The 23,513-nt window shown below is 44.5% G+C and overlaps 2 protein-coding genes across 6 annotated transcripts; one reads left to right on the forward strand and one right to left on the reverse strand.

Annotated features, from left to right (window-relative positions):
* Positions 1 to 24: 24 nt before the first annotated feature.
* On the forward strand, positions 25 to 15,722 carry IFT46 (intraflagellar transport 46). 2 transcript variants are annotated; one of them, XM_006207761.3, is made up of 12 exons: positions 25 to 260; positions 1,019 to 1,115; positions 3,189 to 3,268; positions 5,631 to 5,767; positions 7,449 to 7,523; positions 7,669 to 7,762; positions 8,208 to 8,336; positions 9,180 to 9,301; positions 9,652 to 9,718; positions 12,888 to 12,948; positions 13,231 to 13,316; positions 13,802 to 15,722. In XM_006207761.3, the coding sequence occupies exons 3-12, from the start codon at positions 3,203 to 3,205 to the stop codon at positions 13,895 to 13,897; spliced, it is 933 nt and encodes a 310-aa protein (XP_006207823.2). In that variant the 5' UTR covers positions 25 to 260; positions 1,019 to 1,115; positions 3,189 to 3,202; the 3' UTR covers positions 13,898 to 15,722. The 2 variants fall into 2 exon arrangements, with proteins under 2 accessions (XP_006207823.2, XP_072810176.1); XM_072954075.1 differs by lacking the exon at positions 25 to 260 and adding an exon at positions 300 to 899.
* TMEM25 (transmembrane protein 25) lies at positions 5,779 to 23,500 on the reverse strand. 4 transcript variants are annotated; one of them, XR_012066712.1, is made up of 10 exons: positions 23,367 to 23,500; positions 22,765 to 22,858; positions 22,181 to 22,492; positions 21,445 to 21,735; positions 21,120 to 21,251; positions 20,790 to 20,820; positions 20,553 to 20,654; positions 20,327 to 20,412; positions 8,907 to 9,119; positions 5,779 to 6,050 (listed from the first exon to the last, which is right to left on the reverse strand). XR_012066712.1 is itself a non-coding variant. In XM_072954073.1 (9 exons), exons 2-9 carry the CDS (start codon positions 22,832 to 22,834, stop codon positions 9,046 to 9,048), a joined length of 1,098 nt encoding a protein of 365 aa, XP_072810174.1. In that variant the 5' UTR covers positions 22,835 to 22,858; positions 23,367 to 23,500; the 3' UTR covers positions 8,676 to 9,045. The 4 variants fall into 4 exon arrangements, 3 of the variants coding, with proteins under 3 accessions (XP_072810174.1, XP_072810173.1, XP_072810175.1); XM_072954073.1 differs by lacking the exon at positions 5,779 to 6,050 and having other exon boundaries at positions 8,676 to 9,119; XM_072954072.1 differs by lacking the exons at positions 5,779 to 6,050; positions 8,907 to 9,119 and adding an exon at positions 18,926 to 20,177.
* Between the last annotated feature and the right edge of the window lie 13 nt (positions 23,501 to 23,513).

The raw sequence follows: 23,513 nt of genomic DNA on the forward strand, positions 1-23,513 counted from the left end.
CCCCTCGATCCTCCTTGGATCCTTCGCTGGAAGAGACGTAACGCGCGAGTGAGTGGAGAAGGTCTCACGAGAGTGAAAGCAAGTCTCGCGATTTTATTTTTATTTATTTATTTATTTATTTATTTTTGCTTAGCGACTGACAACAGGCAGGTTGCTCCAAGTAGGAGCCCTAAAGTGGCCTGGGCTGAGATTGGAGTGAGACCTCAGCCCTCGGCTGGGGTACTTTCCATATAGAGGAGACGGATTCAGAAGGGCTACAGGTAATTCGTACCCACCCTAGCAGAAAGAGAATTCTCTTTCTCCCTCCCAAGAGGAATAGAAAGGGCCCCCTCTCCCTCTCCCTAATCCTTCTCCATCTTTTCCCATCTTCATGAGAGCTGTTCCTTCTCCCCTTCCTTCACGCCATCAGCCACTATCCTGCTTCCTTTACTCCCCAAGAAACCTAAGTGGGATCCGACTTACAAGACGTGGGCGGTGGAGGTGAGGGTGATGCTTTCGGGGTTATTGGATGGGACGGAGGGACTGGAGTTTATCCTCTCTTCGGAGAACTCCCCCACCCCCACCCTCGCCCTGAAATGACCCCAGAGACAGAACTCTTTCTAGAGCCCCTACAGCCACCCCTGAGAAACCCTGGCAGCCTTGAGAAAACTGACGGAACCTGAGGAGAGAGCCGCTATCTACAGGGGAATACTGTTCTGCCTTTAGCGCACGTATCTTACAGCTTTGGGGAGCTGCTGCAGAAGTTGGGTGTCCTTTCTCTCCACGATTCCCTCACTCCTCAGCCAGCCTGCCAGCAGTTCCTGAATAAGGGCTGCAGCCGATTGGAAGGACCTGGGGCCAAGAAGCCTTAAGGAAAGTTTGAATGGGGGTGAAGGTTTCATGTAAAACTGATGCCTTGGGTAAGGAAGAGGACCCAGGGCTGGTTTGGAATCCACCTCGCCACAGAGTGCTTAATGTCCCGTGATAGGAGCTAATGTCCCGTGATAGGAGTTATGTAACCATGTCTTCTTTGGTTTAGACCAAGATTGTAGAAAACCAGACATATGATGAGCGTCTAGAGATTAACGACTCGGAAGAGGTTGCAAGTATTTATACTTCAACCTCGAGACACAAAGGTAAGAGACAAATGAAGAGGAAAGAAGAGAAATGGTTCTCAGAACAAAGAGCAGGATGGATTCATGGCTGTCTCCAAGAATTTCCTATTTTATAGTAGCAAATGTTTGCTTTCAGAGTCGTTACTTGCCATTGCTTCTGCTTTCTGACTAGGGAAGGGGGGAGAAAATACAGCCACCTAGATTGCAGGCTCTTCCTTCAACTTGACCAGTGTTCCCCATCGCCATTTACTTCATGATATGGCTCTGTCCACAATCTGCCAGGGGTTCATGTTTGTTTGTTTGTTTAATTTATCAGAACTGTTTTGCTCAGTTTTGAAGATGCTTCAGTAACCTGCCCTTAACCTTCAATCCCAATTAAAATCTCAGCAGAATAGTTTTAGAGGACTTGACTCCATCATTTACTCAACAAACATCTTTTGAATGTCTGCTATCTGTCAGCCTTATGCTTGGCACTAGGTATACGGTGTTAAAAGAGACATTGACTCAGCCATCCTGATGCTCGTAATTATGGGAGACAGATGCCCTATGCCATCAAGAAACATAATTACAGATGTGTTTAGTACATTGATGGAAGCAAAGAGTTTGATGTTATGGAGAATACTGGTGAGGAGTGGGACCTACTTTTGATAGAGGGGTCAGGGAAGATCTAAGGAGGTGATGTTTGAAACGTGAAGGATGAGAAGGATCCAGACATTGAGGAAAAGTAGGCCAGGAAGAGGGAGCAGCAAGTAGAATGTGAAAAGACCCCAAGGCCAGAAAGAACTTGGGTTAGAGTGAGGACGTGAAAGAGACTAGCGTGTGGCAGAGGGGAGTAGCATCAGACGTAGTGTCAGAGGTACGAAGGAGACGTAACCAGCGGGGCTTTAGAGGCTGTGCTGCTGTTACATGTGGAATGGACCGAAAGGTGCAAAGGTGAAAGCAGGGAGCTGGTGGACTGTTGGAATGACTGAGCTCAGGTGATAGTGGCTTGGATGTGGTGAGGACTTTGAGGAAGTAGAATCAGCAAATGCTACAGGTATTGTTGTAGTGGAATCACTAAGACTTGCTGATGGATTAGATTTAGCTCTTGAGTTAGGAATCAAGGATGACACTCTGGGTTGTTTGTTCATTGTGGTAAATTTGCCTTGCATAACATTTATCATTTTAGCGGGGAAGGGTATAGCTCAGTGGTAGAATGTGTGCTTAGTATGCACTAGGTCCTAGGTTCAATCCTCAGTACCTCTATTAATAAATACATAAATATCTAAATAAACCTAATCAACCCCACCCCCCAAAATTAAATTTACCATTTTAACCGTTTTGAAGTGTACAAATCAGTAGTATTAAGTACATTCATACTGTATTTCCAGAACAATTTCATCACCCTGAACAGAAACTATACCTGTTAAACAGTAACTCTCCATTCCCATCCCCACTCCCCCAGCCCCTGGTAACATCTATGAACTACCTAGTGTAAGTACTACATAAGTGGAATCATACAATATTTGTCCTTTCCTCTCTGGCTTATTTCACTTAGCATAATGTTTTCAAGGTTCATTCATGCTGTAGATTCATATTTATGACTGTTATTTGCCAGGAACTGGATCAGGTCCTTCCACATAAGTTTTTTCATTTGATCCTTACAACAGTCCTGAGTGAGGAATATTACTGACTCCATTTAGAGGTGGGAATACTGAGTCTCAGGGAGGTTAAGTCATTTTATCCAAGCAATAGAGTTGTCCAGTAAACCCAGTCTTCTGACTATAAATCCAGCACTCTTTTTGCTTTACTGATTACCAACCTCATTTCACTAATGTGTAAAACTAATGGTGGATTTTAGACTATTTATGTAATGGCAGATAATCAATTAGTGTAACGTCTAACCCAATGCCTTAAGTACAGTAATGCTTAGCAAATATATCTTAAATTGAATTGATGGAGCTATGACTAGAATTCAGTTTCCTATCTTTCAGCTAAATGTTCTTATAAATCCTGTTCCAAAAAATGGTTAGAGCATAAAGCACTATAAACTAAAAATATTTGCATTTAAAAATCATTTGAACAATAACCTAAAGGGGAAACTTTTCTTCCAAGGACTTCCTCGTTCCATGCATCCTCCTGACAAGACTATGGCAGATAAAAGCAGTGAGGAGTATGAAGAGGAAAATAACAAGGTGCAGTATAACCTGCAGCTTCTTGTGAAATTCCTGCTTTGAGTTTTTAGTAGTTAGTTTGAAATGCCACCAGTTCAGTAGCAGATATTTCTTGAATACTCACCTCCAGTGGTTGGGTACTTTTGAGCTCATGGACAACAATCAAGAGCAAAGTGCCTTAAGATTTTGACTCTCCTTCAGGAATAAAGCCTACTATTACAGCTGACTTTTTGGTGAGGAATTTCATATAACATAAGCTGGTATTTCACAGACTTTTCTGGTCATAAGAATCAAGTTGGGTACTTATTTAAAAAAAAGAAAAAACAACAGATTACCAGTCCCCACCCAGAACTACACCTCATCAGAAGCTTGCAGGTCAAAGCCTGGAAGTCTGTATTTTTAGCAAGCATTCCAAGTAATTCTTATGATAAAGCAAGTTTGGAATGACTGGTCTTGGCATTTGTCAGCACTTGTGATACTGCCAGTATTTTGTGAAAGAGACTTTAATTTTGAAGTCTTAAGACCCAGATGTCACTCTGTTATTATTCTATGAACTGAGAGCATCACCATTTCTGAAAGAAAGATGAGAAGATGCCTACAGCTCTAGCCAGATAGAGCCTTAAAGCTGCACATGTGCTCTGCTTATAGCCCATGTGTTCAGCCTTAGCACGTGGTCCAATGGTTACGTTTTAACTGTCCCTCAAGAATGGGAGTTTTGAAACCTCAGATGAAGGAGAACATTTGAAGTAATGCAGAAGGATAGAGACAAATTTTGTAGAAAGCCTAAAAGGTACTGTTTTAAGATAGCCCTGCTTTGTGACTAGTGTGCTGTTTTACATTTTACCCACAAAGTAATTGTTTAGGCATCTTGTCTGTGATATGCAAATTTTGCAAAACACAACTTTGAAGAAGCAGACAGATAAAAAGTGAACAATTTTCCTAAATTGACCTCCTAATTTTGTATATTCATCCTAAATTTTTTTATTCTTCATCATGGTATAGTCAATATTCAAGGCTCATTTGTCTTTCCAATTTAATATGTTCCCAGAATCAGCCAAAAGGATCCATTTTTGAATAGTCTTTAAGTTGACAGTATTCTTAAAAAGCTCCCTTTGCCAGACTGCTTCCCATGTGACCAAAAATAATTTTAGCAGATTATGAATTAGGAAAGAACACTATTGGAGATTCTTATCGATTATATACCAATAAGGCATAGTCACTGATTCTTATCAATTGTATACCAATAAGGCAAATTCTGCAACTGCGTCACCTATCACACCTGTTACAGGTTAATTAAAACATATTTTTCTCTGTGTAATAAATCTGTGTTATGCTTAGAGGAAAATGTGACCCAAAGAAGTTTCTGATGTCCTGTAACGTGTCACAATTTTATATACCATTAGCTGCTTTAATGTAAGAGACATTAAATAATTTTTAAAACTAGAACCAAACATTTCTTAATCTCAGTGTAAGGCATATGACATTTGGAAACTAAGCTTGAAAACCTGTTTTTAAAGGGGGCCAGTCATCCTTCAGGTCCTAAGTGAGGGCACGCCACAGGCTCCAGGCCCTGGAGGCAAAGACATGGACCCTGTCCCAACTGCCCTTGCACAGGCACCACCAGACCCCTTCTCATGGGCTTGAGAGGGTAGGATGGTACACAGAGAACCGGAAACTCAGAAAGGTGGGTTGTAATGCCAAGAACAGAAGACTCTCTCAATCTTGAGATATAATGTACAGCCATTGCATTTAACTTACCAGGGAAGGAAGGAGAAACATGAATAGGTCAGATACCCATTGAATGGAAGTGGAAAACCCAGTGTCTTGGGAACTGCTGGTCAGAGTTCAGGCGCGGCATTGATTATCAACTTACTTCTTTTGATAGTCACAAGCAGCTTACTCTGGGCAGTCCTGCAAAATAAATACTAGATTTCATCCCTGTAATCTTTGTGAGTGTTAAGATCCCCTAAAGTTTGTCTTTCCCACTTCATCTTCCCCCATTTCCTCCCCAAATAACTATTTACAGTTAGTTGCCTTCTTCTTAAAAAGTCCCTAAGTTTTAGAGTTGAAACTGACTGGATAAAGTTCATGCAGAGTTCTCAGACTCATCCTAAGTAACAGGTAAATTAGATACGTGATGGATAAGATTTATACCCAGGTCTCAAGTGGAGAAATAGACTGTGGTTATAGAAAGTGGGGACTCAGTTTGTAGCTAAGTAGGAGCAGAAGGAGGTTCTCGAGGCCCTGCTGGGGAGTGCTTCCTTCTCTTTCTCGCGAACTGGTGCCAGGCGGGAGGGCAATGGTTGGAGCACTAGGAGAGAACCTGCCATAGGCGCCCTAAACTTCTTATGTGGACTTTCGTGCTTCCTCTGCTCGATCTCAGGAGAAGAAGAAGACCTCACGGCTGACACCTCAGCGGGGCTTCAGCGAAATCGACGACGATGACGATGACGACTCCTCGGAAACTGATTCTGATGACGACGATGACGACGATGAGGAGCACGGGGCCCCCCTCGAGGGGTGAGGAAAGCCCACCTACCTGCCCAGGAGGGAAATGCCTCCTTTCAAACCCTGGACGGGAGGGCGCCAGTGAGAAGTGAAATTCCAGCGGCTCTCATGCTCTCCTCTGCTTAGGATTGTCCGATGGCTCAGAAACCCAGCATAAGGAGTTTTCCTTCTTTTCTGGCTCCACTGCCGCACTGAGTCCTGTGATGTCACTTGCACCATTTGTGGGCTCAGGGATTTCATGAGGATTTGCTGAGTCAGTTTAACTTGTGGTCTCTGGCTTCAAGGAGGTCACGTTCTAGGGAAGAGGAGATCACTTATACATATACCAGAGCATTTCTGTTTAGCAAGGACATACATGCACAGGGAATACTAGGACAGGTAGAGAATAGGTGCTTCCAGAGCCCCATGTTGAGGCAGGATGTTCCTGGATGATGCTTAAGGGAAAATTCCCCTCACCCTGTTCCAGCCCTGGTGCTAGACTAATCATGACCCACCCCTGTGGGTTATAATCAAAGTGGATTCTAAGACCCATTCATTTAAAATACAATTACTGGTTAAATAAATAATGATCTAGCCAATCAGTGGAATCCCTTCTAGCCGTTAAAATGTATGAGGCAGCATTCTATGCACTGGTAAAGAACAATCTCCAAGAGAGTTTGTTACATTTTAAAAAGGTATAGAGGTCTTTATGCTGTGCTACCATGTATATAAAACAAATATTACATGAACTATCTCTAAGATACACTAGGAACTAATAATACTGATTACTCTTGGGAAGGGAACTTGGTGGCAAGGGGACAGAGGCAGAAGGGAGACATAACTTTTCACTGTATACATTTTGTACCTTTTATTTTCTATCATGTGCAAGCATCATTTATTGAGTAAAAAGCAGTTTAATAAAAGTAAAAATAGTTCCCTTTGGATTATCCACCTGCAGGTAGACACTAAATAAATTAGGCAAATGTTCACTAACTGACTGACTTTCCATGCTTCCCAATTTACTTCATGATCCTGCTTTCATAAATTATAATCTGGGAAAATGTAAACTTGAAATCATTAATCTATTTAGTTTTTTTGTTAAGCAGTTCTCCCCAGAAGAATATTTTTTTAGAAGAGTCTTAAATAACTTTCCAAATCACTTGTATACTTTGTTCATTACATTTTACTTGCAGTAATTAATATGTGCTCTACAGGTTTTTTCATACATTTCATGTATTAATACAAGTACCTTTTAATAACTACAGTATTCAACTTGACATATCTAACCATCTCTCAAAAGTGTTGGATTTTTTATTTGCTTCTAACTTTTTACTTTTATACATAGCACTGAGAAACATCCTTGTAAAAATTCCTTTTTTTCTTGGGGCAAACCATTTTCATGTCAGAAGTTAAAACCTCATTCCATCTTTTTTCTTCATCCCTTTCATTCAAAAAAATTTCTGCTACATTCTAAAATTTTTTTTAAATTATGTTCTGCATTTTCTGTGACCCTGTTCTTTATTATCAGAAATAACTTGGAGCTAATTATAATCATTTTTAAAGTTGCCTTGCAAGCCACTCAGGAAAGGCAGATGTGGGTGGAGCAGAAACTAGGTTCAGAGTCACGTGCCTGTGCTGAGTGACACAGGCTGAGCCAGAGCTCAGCAGCACCTGCTTTTCTCTGGCGTCCTTGAACCACGTTTTCCTTCCCCAGGGCCTATGATCCTGCGGATTATGAGCATTTGCCAGTTTCTGCTGAGATTAAGGAACTCTTCCAGTACATCAATCGGTGAGTACCAGGACCTCCTGCCATATCCCCCAGCCCCGCCTTGCCCTTTCCTTCCTCTGGTCCAAAACATGGCCATTCCCCTTGGGTTTGTTTAGCATGAATAATAACGTAAGTTTCTCTGTCTCCACCTTCCCGTATCTCCTAGGTACACACCTCAGCTGATTGACCTAGACCACAAACTGAAACCTTTCATTCCTGAATTTATCCCAGCTGTTGGGGATATTGATGCATTCTTAAAGGTACAGTGAGAACATCCTACAAATGACTCCTTAGGTGTTTCTTCTGACCCCTCCATCACTCTAACAGCTCCACTAATTTCCTTGACTAGCATTGGCTACCTTGATATATAGTCTTCATTTCACTGGAGTTCTTAACTTTTTTTCAACTCCAAATTATACTCATTGCTATTAGGTAGTAATTATCTCATTGTGTGTTAAAAATCTGTCATATATTTGCCTCCTAATTACCTATGATTTCAGCTTTATATTTAAGGTCCTATAGACCATATATTTTTTTTCTAGATCGTATTTTAGTGCAGCATGATCTACAGGCATGCTTTTTAATACTAGTGATAATGATGAACCAGAAGAGCTCTTTGTCTTCAGCTTTTTGGAAACAAGTGTGACCTTTTTATGTCCCTCCCATTTTTTTTTTCCTCTGCTTTCTTACCTTTCTCCTAACCAGGTTCCACGTCCTGATGGAAAGCCTGACAACCTTGGCTTATTGGTATTGGACGAGCCTTCTACGAAGCAGTCAGACCCTACAGTGCTCTCACTTTGGTTAACAGAGAATTCCAAACAGCACAACATCACAGTAAGTAGCCTAGTACAGGCCTCAGTTGACTTACTGCCTATCAAGAGGGATGGCTATAGTTTCAGCCAGACCTACCTTAAATAACAGTTGTACTGAGATATAATTTACCTACTATGAAATTTGCCCTTTTACATTGTACAATTCAGTGATTTTTTTTTTAGTATATTCAGTTTTACAACCATCACCACTATCTAATTTAAGAACATTTTCATCATTCTAAAAGAAACCCATTCCCATTAGTAGTCACTCCTCACTCCCCCTGTGCCTCCACCCTGGTCACTACTTCATTCCCTGTTTATGGCTGAATAGTATTCCACCATGTGGACAGACCACATTTTATCTATCCATTTACCAGTTGTTTCCCCTTTCATTAATAATGCTGCTATGCAAGTTTTTTCATGGACGTATATTGTTATTTATCTTGGGTATATAGGCAGGAGTGGGATTGCTAGGCTATCTGGTGACTGTTTAATATTTTGAGGAACTGCCAAACTATTTTCCAAAGAGGCTAAGTCATTTTATAATGCCCCCCAGCAATGAATGAGAGTTCCAGTTTCTCCACATCCTCACCTACACTTTGTACTGTCTGTCCTTTTTATTCTAGCCATCCCAGAAGGTGTGAAATGGTATCTCATTGTGGTCATTCCCATCCTATTGACTGCCCCCTTCCCCTGGCTCCAGAAGATTTTCCCAGCGTTTCCTGTAATCTTCATTTGGCTGCTGTCAGGCTTCCCTTTTCATCAGCTACCTTGAATATGAAGTAGCAGCATATGATGAGCCACTCTGTAAAAACAAAAGAGCACCTTCAATGCCATAAGCCAGGCTTTCCCTGTATTTTTCTAGCAACATATGAAAGTAAAGAGCCTGGAAGACGCAGAAAAGAATCCCAAGGCTATTGACACATGGATTGAGAGCATCTCTGAGTTACACCGTTCCAAGCCCCCTGCGACTGTGCACTACACCAGGTAAGGAACAGCACATTCTTTACCTTGGTAACCCATGGTAACCTTCACCAGAAGCCATTGCTTCTGAGAAGGGAGCCCCAAGGCTGGGACATATTTGATCAACCTAGGACTTAGAGATCCTGGAAGCTACTGGCTAAGATTGCAGACATAAATATTGTGATTTATCTGGTATTATTACTTAGCCAGCTTCTCCAAACCCTAGGCCTTGGGTAAGTTTGGCCTGCCCATCTTTGTTCTCCTGAAATCCTAATGCGCCAGATTGGGGACCTCCCTTCATCCTAGAATATCGCGATGCAGAGGTTGCTGTGATGGTCAGTGTTGTTGGTTCATATTTACCTCTGCACTTTCAGGCCTATGCCGGATATTGACACGTTGATGCAAGAATGGTCTCCAGAGTTTGAAGAACTTTTGGGAAAGGTGAGTAGAAGGTAGCAGAAATTGCGGCATTCATTCTAGTTCCCAATGTCTTCTCTCTTCCTATATTATCATTATCATTATCATTAACTTTTTAATTGAAGTATAGTACAGAATCAGGAACATATGCATAAGTGTTGATTAATTAGTACCAACTGATTGTTACCAATTACAACCAACACATCAGATCAAACAACAGAACATTGCTGGTAGCCTGGAAGCCCCCTCCACCTCCCAGTGTAACCGCTACTCTGACGTCTAACCGCATAGGTTAGGCTTGCATGTTTTGCATTTTATCTAAGTCTAATCATATTCTTTTGTGTTCTGTTTATTTGCTCTTCTGTATTGTTCACCCATATGGAGATTCATCCATATTCTTTCATACATTGTGGTTGGACATTTATTCTCATTACTGTATGGCATCTTACTATTTGAATATATGACGGTTTATTTATCCATTCTATGATAGCCATTTGGCTGGTTTCCAGTTTTGAGTTACTACAAATTACTCTGTAGCATTACTGTGAACATTCTAACACATCCCTTCGGGTGAACATATGTCCTTCCGGTATTATTACTTTAGATTCCACCTTCTCCACAGAGGTATATGTGCTATTCTGAGAAGTTGATGTCCCATTCATAATGACCCCACATTTTTAAAAAGTTCCCAGGAATATACTTAATGGGAAATGCTAAGACCTTTCTGAAAACAGATGATAAAACTTTAATGAAGGGCATGACACAAGCTCTGAGTGAGTAAGGAGTCAAGCCACGTTCCTGGAAGGGAGGATCAGTCTCAGCACCAGCTGTCAGCACCAGCTGTCCTCCCCAGTGCCCTTGGTAAGTGTAATGCCATTTCCGTTAGGATTTTAACTGCATTTTTTAGAAATCGAAAATTTGGTAACAAAGTTTATCTGAAAGCATCAGTTTTTAAGACTCATCATGAAAATTTTGGGAAAAAATAATGGAGGATTTGCCCTCCCAGACAGTAGGAACACATTATAAAGCTATAGTCAATAAATCAGTAATGTACTAGATGAGCAGCATGTAACAATCCAGAAACCCATGTGAATGTGGGAATTTGTTGTGAGAAAAATAGTATTGAATATTACTCAGCCATAAAAAAGAATAAAATAATGCCATTTGAAGCAACATGGATGGACTTGGAGATCATCATTCTAAGTGAAGTAACCCAGAAAGAGAAAGAAAAATGCCACGTGATATTGCTTATATGTGCCATCTAAAAAAAAAAAACAACGCAAATGAACTTACTTACAAAACAGAAACAGACTCACAGACATAGAGAATAAACTTACCATTACCAGTGGGTAAAGAGCGTGAGAGGGGATAAATTGGGAATTCGAAAATTGCACCTCCTGGGGAGTGATGGAAATATTAGCTATCTTGATTGTGGTGGTGCTTTCATTGGGGTATACATATATCAAAATTCATCAAATTGTACATTTGAAATATATATAGTTTTCTATACAGGAACAATACCACAATAAAGGTGTTATAAATAAATAAAAAGAAAGATGGCATTTTAAATAATTAGAGATAGAATGGGTTGTGATTAGATGACTGGCCAGCCATTTGAGAAAAATTACATAGATCTAAGTCTCAACCATATGCATACATGAATTCCCAGTGAATTAAGCAGTTAAAGTAAAAATAAAGCTATATAAGTACCATTTTTACAAATAGGAGAAATACTTAATTTAATGCTGTTAGATAGGTGTTTCTTTGCATAATAAGATCCTTAAAAGTCATCATGGGGAAAATGTGACAGTTTAGATTCATATAAATATAAAAATTCTAAGTACCAGTAGTTACCGTAAACAAAGTTTACAAAGTGATGGACCAAGAAAAATTACTTAAATACATGTATGTGACAACATTAGTATCCAAGCAGAGAGCTCTTACATATCAAGAGAGAACAAAGACATTAACAGCTCCTTCCTGGCTGTGATGTTTCAAATTGCTACTCCGCGTTCCCCAGCCTCCTTCCCTGCTTTTCTCCATGATACTTACCTTCTAACATACTATACTTACTCTGTTTTTTTGTTTCTCCCTACTAAAATATAAGCTCCACGAAGACAGAGGGGTTTTTTTGGGGGGGCGGGACATTTTTATTGAGAAATTGTTGTAAAAGCAAAGAATTTGAAAACAATCCCTTTTCTCAAAGCATTTAAAATGCTATAGTTGAGGGAAAATACCTAATTAGGGAATTGAATAGATTGTAGTACATCCATTCAGTGAAACACTTACACAATGGAATATATTTGGCCTTATTTTGCTCTTATACAGAGAAATATCAATGACATGTTAAGTAGAAAAAGGAAGTTGCAGAACCATATACATCTTGATGTTTGTAAAAAGAGAATGAAAAACTTCTAAGAAGCCAATGGTTTTTAAACTTACAGTATGAATGGTTTAGATCCGGAGCCTATCATCTGAGATGTCATGTCCATTTTTTCTGTTCTTGTGATGTCCAAAGACCATCAGGCCTTATAACACCAAGTAACTACAAATACTTGGCCATAACCAGTTTCTTCTTCACAAATACACAGAGGAAGACTGCACAGCAGTGTATTTTACTTACAAAATCTTTTGATCCTGTTACATTATCTACTACATTGGTGGTTAATGAGTATGACCAATTCTATTTTACTGATCAGGGAAAAAAAAAAAAGGTGCGTTGTATTATTTGCTAGGGCTGCCATAACAAAGTCCCACAGACTGGGTGGCTTAAGCAACAGAAATTTATTTTCTCACACTTCTGCCATCTGGAAGTTGGAGATCAGACTGTCAGCAGAGTTGACTTCTTCTAGAGCCTTTCTCCCTGGCTGTCTTCTCCCTGTGTCTTCACGTGATCTTCCCCCTGTGTGTGTCCATATCCTAGTTTATTCTTTTTAGGACACCAGTCATGCTGGATTAGGGTTCACCCTAGTGACCTCATTTTAACTTTATCTCTTTTACAACCGTATCTCCAAATATAGTCACATTCTGAGGCATTAGGGGTTAGAACTTCAACATATGAATTGAGGGTGAACACAGCTCAGCTCATATCACCCCTTAAGCTCGGAGCACTTTTCCTTCAGAGAAAGAGAGTGATGCGAGGACCACTGAGATTTCAGCCTTTTGACTTGGGTCCATCCCACGCCCCTCCTAGGTGAGCCTGCCCACAGCAGAGATCGACTGCAGCCTGGCAGAGTACATTGACATGATCTGTGGTAAGCTCTTCCAGCCCTTCCTTGACCCCGTTTCTGGATAAATTCACTGTGGGCTGTTGAAAAGGCTTGTTTACGCTGAGTTACAGCCTTCACTTTAAGCTGGCTGTGCTGTTCGGCAGCACTTGAGGGTGGTGTTTGGGTTTATGTGACTACCTGCCAGGCATTTAACCCCCAAGGTGATAGAAGCACATCTCATTTGGGAGAGAGTTGGCCATTGTAAACAGAAATGCCCCATAATTCCTGGGTTGGTTCGTTTCTACTCACGGGAGTTCTTGGTTTCAGCCATCCTAGACATCCCTGTCTACAAGAGTCGGATTCAGTCCCTCCATCTGCTCTTTTCCCTCTACTCGGAATTCAAGAACTCACAGGTAAGACGAGCACTGGAGACTGGCTGAGGCATAGTGAGGACTGCTGCCGTCACCACTGTTCTGGGTCTGCTGTGGTCCTGTGCTGTGACGGTGGAGGATGTCTCTGCCTGGAGTTACGTTACCTTCCCCATAATGAAGAGGACTGCAGAGCAGGCAGGGGTGGGGCTTTCAGAGGAAGGGGAGGGAGCAGAGATATGTGGCCCTTGGACAAGACTAGGTGAGGCTCTACCATGGACACGCATTCTTACAAGAGCACCAAGTGGCCTAATGAATGGAAGCAGGAAGCAAGGAAAAAAGGGGTTCAGTTTTGAAGGAGGTTGGGCAAGTTTTTAGCTGTTTTTCAAAGACAACACCAAGGAATTGTTCTGGAAGTAGAAATGGGAGAAAATGGGAACTTAAAGCGTTGTAAAGAGGTTAGTTCTTGCTAAAATGCAGTAACTAGCATGTCCCAAGTGCTCCACGTTCCCTCTCCTCTTTCTTTGCAGCATTTTAAAGCTCTAGCTGAAGGCAAGAAAGCATTCACCCCTCCATCCAACTCCACCTCCCAAGCTGGAGATGCAGAGACATTAACCTTCAGCTGAGACACCTCCCATGTCGCTCTGTTTCAAGGCTGAGCTGTTTACTGTACGCCATCTTAGAAGGAGAATCGTTGTCAGCCACCTGGCATCCTGTCCCCCCTCACAGCTTGACTTGGTAACAGTGCATGTCCTACCCCTTTCTCTGCCAGAAAGCACTGCACATGGTTGTTAGACGCCTGATGCCCGTCTCGGATTCCCTTCCCAAGGGAATCATGCATCCACACTGCTGTGAGGATTTGAGTTAGAAGAACTGGAATTTCTGGGCTCCGAGGATGCTCAGGTTGGGGGGAAGGGTTAAAGATGTTCTTCTGGAGATAGCAATAGAATTATTTCTTTCAGTCTTAAAGTTAGTTGACAAATATGATACATATAAAATGCTCTTATCTTTCAGGTTATCCTGCTATTCTTTAATATGAGAGAAGACTGAGCATAGGCAGAGATAAGAAACTTGGCCTAGGTGTAGGCATTACGTGAATAGTAACACACCCCAGTCCTGCAAGGCTGGTGTAGAGGGGAAGCATTTTTCTCCCAGAACTTGTTTTTTCTGGGGGTCTCTCACCAGGTAGTGCTGCCCACCTTACAGGCCACCAGCCCGTCTAGCGCCAGACTTGTCTGTCTGGTTGTGGTCTCAGGGAGCCTGGCTACCGCAGTCAGCCAGGTGAGAGAGGATGATGTTTGGGAGTAGTGGTAGCAGGAGAGATGGACAGATTCAGGAAATACTCTGGAGGTTCTGTAAGCTAAGCTCCACTCAGGAAGTCAGAAACCTAGTTATTTTTAACAAAGTGTGTTAAATATGGGCAATTGGTTACAAAAGCATCAGGAGGGCTGAAAAAACAGCCCTTTTTTGGCCTGAGCAGCTGGATGGATAATGGAGCCAAATACTGATATGGGGGGAAAGTGGGGTGAGAATTAATTAGAGGAGAAAGTTACATTAAAATGCTACATTGTCCACCTAATACATATATACAAGGAACACATGGTCAGGAGGGGAATCGTCTCTTACAGACCCGTAAGCCTACTCTGATGGTCACATCATGCTTGGATCTGAGGAGCATTTGAGCTCGAGTCTCAGGTGGACACCATGTCGGGACCAGGTGCCGCTCTCAGATGGGTACCATCCATGCTCACGTTTCACTCAGAGGGAAAAAGAGGGGCAAAACGTGACAGGAACTCCGATCCCCTGTTAGGTGTTCAGGGCACCGTCAGATTGCCTTTTCAGGCTAGAGCCGGGACTCGGCACCAGTAAGTGCAGTCGATGCTCATTATTCCCGGGAGTTGCGCTCCAGAAAGTCACCACGAGAACACTGAGTTAGCAAATACTGAACCACTGCTCCTAGGGGCAACACAGCATTAGGTTCCTGTGTGCCTCTGTCATAACATTTTCGTCAGCCAACCTCTGATTCACTGAACTCACAGCCACCAGCCCTGTAAGCCACGCACAGTGACGTTTGTCTAACACACTTTCCCCATAAGGCACGTCACAGCCTTACCGCACTTAGAAACACAAGCCAGCACCTCAGCGGGGGGCCATTTTAAACAGTGAAGCCATCCCTGGCTTTTTGCAACAAGCTAAGGCCATTGGGATTCACCCCGAGTCCATTCAACAGAGCCTTGAATCTCCTTCAGAGAAGTGCTGCTTTCAATTATTTGAGGACTAAACCTAGAAGTGGAATTACTGGATCATAGGGTAATTCTGTGTTTAACTTTTTGAGGAAATGCCAGACTACCTTCCACAGTGGCTGCACCATGTACACTCCTACAGCAATGTACAAAGTTGAACATTAATTTTTACAAGTCTTTATTAAACAGTCTATTGTGTCTGGAGGAATTCAGTAAAACATAGTCCCAATGGGAAACACAGCCTGAGCTCGGCCCACCCAAATGCTGGACTCCTCATATTCCAGCTCAAGGTCACTAGCAACCTGCCTATTATTATTGGAGGGTAAAGATTAAAGATTAGATGACTGAAATATACTAAAAATTGGTGCTCTTTCCCAGGAAAGGGGGAACTATCATGTCAGGGGCATTGGTAAGGCTTGAAAATTCCATGATCCTTAGAAAGATCAAAAAGATTTCAGAAACATCAGAGAAGCAACTAGATCAGGGATCCCCTGATTATTTTATAAGGACTTCTGTCATGAGTTTTACTACAATTTGAATTATGAATATATGAAAATTATCGAAGAATTTTGGAAGAACTGTATAGTGAACCCTAAATTCTCACCACTTAAATCCTATAATTAACATTTTGCTAAATTTGCTTTATCACATATCCATACCTCTCTATCCACTCATCAGTCTATCTTATTTTTTGATACATTTCAAGTAAGTTGCAGCCATCAATGCACTTTGCCCCTAAACATTTCAGCATGTATATAATTAACTGGATTAATATAAAGTAAAATACATTAATATTTACTTATGGTTCATTTGTCAGGTGAAATTTATATATAGTGAAATGTACAAATCAAATTATCATGATTCATATATCATAAAATTCACCCTTATAAAGTGTACAATTCAGTGGTTTTTGGTCTATTCACAAAGTTGTGCACCAGACTTATTCCAGAACATTTTCGTCACTCCAGAAAGAAACCCCATGTTTATTAGCAGTCATGCCCCATTCTTCCCTCCCCCAGCCCCTGGCAAGCACTAACCTACTCTCAGTCTCTGTAGATTTGCCTATGCTGGGCATTTCTTATAAGTGGAGTCATATGTGTTCTTTTGGGTTTGGCTTCTTTCATTTCACGTTTTCAAGGTTCATCCATGTTGTAATTTGATGGGCTTTCTTAATCTACATTTTCTGGGAAAAGAGTCTTTAACTTTCATCAGATTCTCCAAGGGGTCTTTAACTTAACAAAGGAACAAGGAATCTCTGATCTAAGGGATATGTATGCAAAATTGGGACACTAGTTTGAAAGTCCACCCCTTAACAAACACTTGCAAGGATGGAGATTTGCCAGGAAGAGCAAACCCTTCTGCTAGAGTCCAGCCTTGAGTGCAGCTGCTCGGGGCTTGTAGACCTGCCTAAGAGCCATCAAGGAAGGCATTCCAGGACCTCCCAAGGGGAACAGAAATGACAGTGAGCCACCCTGGCCCCTGAAAGTCCTGGAGCCACGAAGGAACTTAAATGCAAAATCAGCTTCTCTCGGGAGGCTGGGGCAGGCCTAGCCATTCCCATGGAGGAAAACACTGAACAAGAAAGGTAAGGAAAGAGCATGGCTGGAAGCCAACCTGCCCTCAAATAACTCATCCTGTTTCTAGTCTTCTTCCCCCTCATGATCCCCCAGAAAATTTTTTTGGAAAAATCACAGCCTAGTCGGAGTCTTCCATACCCGTGGTCAGGGCAGAGGGGCTCAGCATGGCTTAGCTGTATCCTGTGACAGGAAGAGGCTGCCAAGTGGTATCAACCAAGTGCTAATCAGGCACTGGACATAGCTATGATCCCCCAGCACGCCTGAAATAGAAAACGTCAGCTCTGTCACTGGGAACAGTGTAATTAAATAATATTTATTTATTATTTCTTAATATTTTTCTTCTGATTTTTTTTTTAAATGGAGGTACCGAGGATTGAACCTTGGACCCTCATGCATGCTGAGCATGCGATCTACCACTGAGCTATACTCACCCCCCTAAAGAAATAATATGTATTTTTAAACATGAAAGATCTGAAGCCAATCAGGTAAAGTGTTAAGATTCAACAGAGTTGCATGGTGGGTACACAGGTGTTTGCTATGTTTTCTCTGCTGTGTGATTTAAAGATTTCATTTAAAAAACACACTTGAATAGAGGCTAGGGGTATAGCTCAGTGGTAGAGCACATGCTTAGCTTGCACAAGGTCCTGGGTTCAATCCTCAGTACCTCTATTAACCATCCCCCCCAAATAAATAATTTTTAAAAGTACTTGAATAAACAAATGGGATCTAATCAAACTTACAAGCTTTCACACAGCAAAGGAAACCACAAACAAAACAAAAAGACAACCTATGGCCTAGGAGAAAATATTTGCAAACAGTGCAACCGACAAAGGCTTAATTTCCAAAATATACAAACAGCTCATACAGCTTGTTATCAAAAAAACAAACAACTCAATCAAAAAATGGGCAGGAGAAGAACAAAATAAGACATTTCTCCAAAAAAGAAGTACAGATGGCAAACCAGCACATGAAAAGATAATCAACATCACTAATTATTAGAGAAATTCAAATCAAAACTATAATGAGGTATCACCTTACACTGGTCAGAATGACCATCATCAAAAGTCTAAAAAAAAATGCTGGAGAGGGTGTGGAGAAAAAGGAACCCTCCAACACTGTTGGTGGGAATGTAAACTGATTCAGCCACAATGCAGAACAGTATGGAGGTTCCACAAAAAACTAAAAATAGTTAGCATATGATCCAGCAATCCCACTCCTGGGCATATATCCAGAAAAGACAAAATTCTAATTTGAAAAGATACACGTACCCCAACGTACACAGCAGGACTATTTACAATAACGAAGACTTGGAAGCAACCTAAGTGTTCAGAAACAGATGAATGGATAAAGAAGATACAGTGTGTATATACAACAGAATATTACTCAGTCATAAAAAAGAATGAAATAATGCCATCGGCAGCAACAGGGATGGACCTAGGGATTATCATGCTAAGTGAAGTAAGTCAGACAAAGATAAATGGTATCGCTTATATGTGGAATCTTAAAAAATGATAAGTGAACTTACAAAACAAAAACAGACTCACATAGAAAACAAACTTAAGGTTACCAAAGGGGAAAAGTGGGGGGAGGGATAAGTTAGGAGTTTGGGATTAACATATACACACTACTATATGTAAAACTAATAAACAAGGACCTACTGTATAGCACAGTGAACTATATTCCGTATCTTGTAATAACCTATAATGGAAAAGAATCTGAAAAAGTATACATATACACCTGAATCACTTCGCTGTATACTTGAACTAATGCAACATTGTAAATCAACTATAGTTCAATTTAAAAGAAACATATTTGAAGGAATGATTCAGACATGTAACATTCACTCAGTCAAGTTTATTGAATCTACTGTGTGCTCAGCACTGTCCTAGCAGTAACATGAGAAAAATTACAAAACAAGATATCAAGGAGGGAAAAATATACTTAGCACTCTATTCGTTTGTGATCTTTTCCATGTTGCTTTTCAAAAGTGTCCTTAGGTTGTTTTGGGATATGTGGTCTCCCTCCTTTTCCCATGTCTTCCTAAGGTTTCTGGCAATGTCAAATTATGTGCCACTCTGACTGTCCCCTTAACACAGGGTGGGACAGGAGGAACGGCTTCCTGCTGGGGTCCCACGGTAGGGGAGACATTTTAAGTGGGAAACCATCAACCCTGAGGACGCAGGGCACTCACAGTGAATCATTAAAAGGCCAGACTTGGGGAAGCCATGGACGGCCCTGGGGTCCTAGCTCACCCCCTCCCCAGGAGATGTGCTTAAAGTGCTAACACTGTAAGGAAATGATGCAGAGCTACATGCAGTCTTGATGCAGCAGGCTTCTCACCTCCCACTGTTCTCCTGCCTTATGCTAACACCAGGCACTGGCACCACCAGGAGCCAGGCCAGTGGGGACGTCTAGTGCCCAGTGAAGAAGTGGAGAAGGTCCACTGTATAACTTATGATGCCCAAGAGGAGGCGGGGACAGGGGAGTAAAGAGGTATGCAGCAAAAGGGACTGGTTTGTGCTTGGCCAGTACCCCTGGGCCAGGGGTTGGTTCCTGTGCAAAGGGCAATTTGGTTCTCTATAGCTAGCAGGGTCCTACTTTTTCCTGAGGGAACAAAGCTGCGTATAGCACGGGAAGGAGATCCAGGACATGCAGGGCCTTCCCAACCAGGCCTGCCCCATGCCTGCTGTATCAGGTGCTGAAGCGTACCACTGTGGGGCACGGAGCCGGCCCAAGCCAACAGGGCCACCCCACCCTTAGATGTGGGATAACCTCCAGGCACACCAGACAAAGTGCTCCATTGGCCTGGGCATAGGCCTCCAACTGAAGTTGGAACAAGGGCTTAGGTCCAGTTGGCAGCCTTGCCAAAGATACCTGTGTCCCAGAGGGCAAGCAAAAGTGGCAGTGGCGTGGCCTCTCCATGCTGGCAACGTGGCCAGGCAAAGGATGCCTTGGAGGAGGACCGGGAGGGGGTCCAGATGCCAAGAAGGCATCCTCTGTCTCGGCCTCAGCTCAGAGCCAGATCTCATCACTGCTCACACTTGACACCCGATAAATGTAGCCCAGCATTGGGAGACGGATGAAACCTGTGGGGCCAGAGATGCCAGGAATATCAGTAACTGCCATTCCTTGGAGGTTGGGAGACCACTCTCTGCCCTTGGGGACTCAGAAGCCTCTGGTACAAGTAAAAGGGCCAAGGAGCAGAGGAGGAGGGCAGCAAGCCCCTTTCTCATACCTCGGCTGGTGAGGAGACCTCCAGGCTCCGGGTCCAGAAGCTCCGGCCGGCTGTTGTTCTGAGCTGTCTGCCGGTCCGCTGGTTTCCCTGTGGGGTGACAAAGCAGGTGGTGCCCAGGACGAGGCACATGCCCGATGGGGTCTAGCCCCTCCTAAGGCCCAGGGTCTCTCTTTTTCTCAGGAACACCTCTGAAGATAAAGCAGGGGCAAACAGGGTCCTGGGTGTTCCTCTGGCATCCGGAGTCAGGTCGTTGAGCTGCAGGTTGGACGGGAGGGACATGTTCTCCCGGGGCAGGCGCACATTGTTGAGCTTCAGGTTGTTGGAGTCACTACAAGGCGGACAAAGGCTTGGCTGCGCCCCGGTACCAGCAGGCGCAGATTCCTGCTTGGGGCCTGTTCCAGGATCCCACCCACCCCTGCTGCGTCTCCGTGTGGCCCATCCACTCAGGCCCAGGAAGAGTTACCTAGAGATCAGGGATGGGCGCCGGGAGGGGCCTGAGGAGAAAGAAACCATGCCACCGTCTCAGTGAGCCCACCCACTCGGGGCTCTGCCCTCTGCCCTCACAGGCCCAGGGCCCTCAGGCAAGGGGACTCTCAGATGCCCAGACTGGGTACCCAGTGCCCGGCCCTGCTACCTGAGGTGCGTGTGGTCTTGCCCATGACCATGCTCGGGAAGACCTGTCCCACCACTTGGCAGCCCAGTTCCACTGGCTGCCCATGCCCTTGACACTCACTCCCTGACCTCATCTCCGCTCCCCTGGCCGCCCTCTGCCCCAACCCTGCTTTGGCCCTACCTTTGGTCTTCTTCTCTTTCCTGCAGACCAGGCACGCCACCAAGGTGCTGAACCCCACCAGGGTGCCCAGGGCAAGCCCTCCAGCCACAACAATGCCCAGCAGTGGCACTTCGACCCGGGTGGCCAGGAGCCCTGCAGGTCGTCCTCTGGTTAGGTTCCAAGTGGGCAGGGCCCCAACTCTGAGATGCCACAAGTCACTACTCTATCCTCCTTGCTCAAGGTGTCTGGGGACAGCTCATTCACCAGACTCACCCGAAGGGCAACAAGTCTTCCCACTTCCCACACCCCCTGAGGCTTTCCTGGGCCCATGGCTGAGAGTGCTCACCTGGGGCCGGGAGCGAGGCACTGGTGACACCCACGTCGTTGGTGGCCACCACCGAGAGGTTGTGTGGCAGGCTGCGAAGCTGCAGCTGCACGGTGTGGTTGGTGAGCCAGGGGTAGTTCTGGGCATCCAGCACCAGGAAGTCAGAGGTGTTGACAGTCACCGGCCCATCCTGGTCGATCCAGGTCACGTTGGCAGGTGGGTTGGCACGCACCAGGGCAAAAAGGACGACCAGGAGGCCCGGGCCCTGAGCTTCCTGGTACTTGGCCCCAACCTGGGCAATCTCCGGCTTAACTGGTGCAAAGCAGAGACCAGTATGTTCCCACCACAGCCCCTTCCCCCTCGACCTTGCCCTTTCTTCCCAAATCCAGAAGGGAGCCAGGGGCCTGGACCTTTCCTGGGTGGCACCAGGAAACAGCATAGCTGGGTCTACCAGAGAGGCAACTGTTTTGTATAAACGAAGATTAAGAAACAAAATGTCCAGATTTGAATCCTGGCCCTGCTACTTACCAGCTATATGGCCTCAGGCAGATTGCTTAACCTCTCTGTGCCTCAGTTTTCTCATTTGTAAAATGGGACAATAGTAATTACCTCCCAGGATTACTGTGAGGATAAAGTGAGTTAATATTTACAAAGTGCTTAGGTGTTTGTTAAATGCCCTATCAGACCACCTGTGTGGTGGCTGCCGGGGGTCCCTGCACAGAGAACCTTTCCCCCAGTCCCCCTCGGGGTCACTCACATTGCACATTGAGGATGACAGAGGCGTTGGCTGACCGGCCGCTGCCCGGATCCTGCAGGGAGCAGTTGAGCTCATGCTGGGCCCGCTGGGCAGTGACAGTGAAAGTGCTGGTGCCTCCAGAGAAGGCCTCCCCGCCCACGCTCAGCAGTCTTGAGGTGCTGGCCTCCTGCAGCTGTCCATCCAGGTACCAGGATAATTGGGGGGTGCCAGGCCCCCCTGCCACCCGGCAGGTGAAGGCGTGGCGTTCATTCTCTCGAAGTGTCTGCTCAGCCCAGGTCTGACCATCAATCTGGGGCGCCAACTCCCCCCAACCTGGAACACAGCAGGTTCTGGGGAGGGTTGTGGAAGCTTGGTACTGTTCTGTGACCAGGATGAGGTCGTTACAGTGGGACAGCAAGCCAAGAGACAGAGTACCTGGGTTCTCTCAGCAGGGACTGGCTGGACCCTGAGTAGGTGGATGAGGGGAACCCAGCTCTGGTGCCTGGGGCCTAGAGTGGGTACCCAAACCAAAGGTGCAAGCAAGGAGGGGAGAGAGGGGGATTTGACCCCAGAAATGCATGGCCAAGGGATGAACAGGAGTGTACCTGAACTCAGAAGGGCTGGCAGGAGCAGCAGTGTGTGCGGGAGGGTAGCTGGCTCAGGAGGTAGCGCCATAGTGGCCCTGGCCTCGGCCCCAGGCTGCCGAGAGAAGGGGGCGAGCCTCGATGTTAGTAGCCAGGTGAGAGCAGACACGTTTAATAATTCCTCCGGGAATTTACGTTTCAGAAACAATAAACCATGCACGAAACACAAATGGAGATTGACCCACAGTGGTGAAGGCAAGGACGCAAATGGCCGGGCCCAAGGTCCAAACCCAGGCAGGACGGACCTGCACACTCTCTGGGCATAGAACAGAGAGCTGACTCCACGGGACAAACAAGCACAAGCCTGCAGGTACATAGACACAACGTGCAACCGTGCAGCACACACACACACGCACACGCACGCACACACACACTCGGGTACACGTGCCTCTCCCCCAAAGGAACGGTCGTTCTCCCGACCCTGTCTCTCTCCAGCCCGATTCCCCCTCCCACCTACACCCCTTTTCCCTTCCTCCGGATTTGCGCAGAACAGGAAGGGATCCGGGAAACTGCGGTGCTAAGCATCCCCACACCACCGCGCCCCGCCTTCCCAGGCGGCTCACCTGGCTCCCTCCCCGAGCGCAAGCCGAGCGACTGCTCAGGTCTGATGAGCACCGCAGTCCGCCGCAGGGGCCGGGGCTGCGCCAGGCAGGGCCAGTCGATGCCCGACCTCGGCCCGACGCGCCCCTCCCCCAGGGCTCCGGGACCAC

The sequence above is a fragment of the Vicugna pacos genome, chromosome 33 (genome assembly GCF_048564905.1).
Source record: "Vicugna pacos chromosome 33, VicPac4, whole genome shotgun sequence".
NCBI classification, from domain to species: Eukaryota; Metazoa; Chordata; class Mammalia; order Artiodactyla; family Camelidae; genus Vicugna; species Vicugna pacos.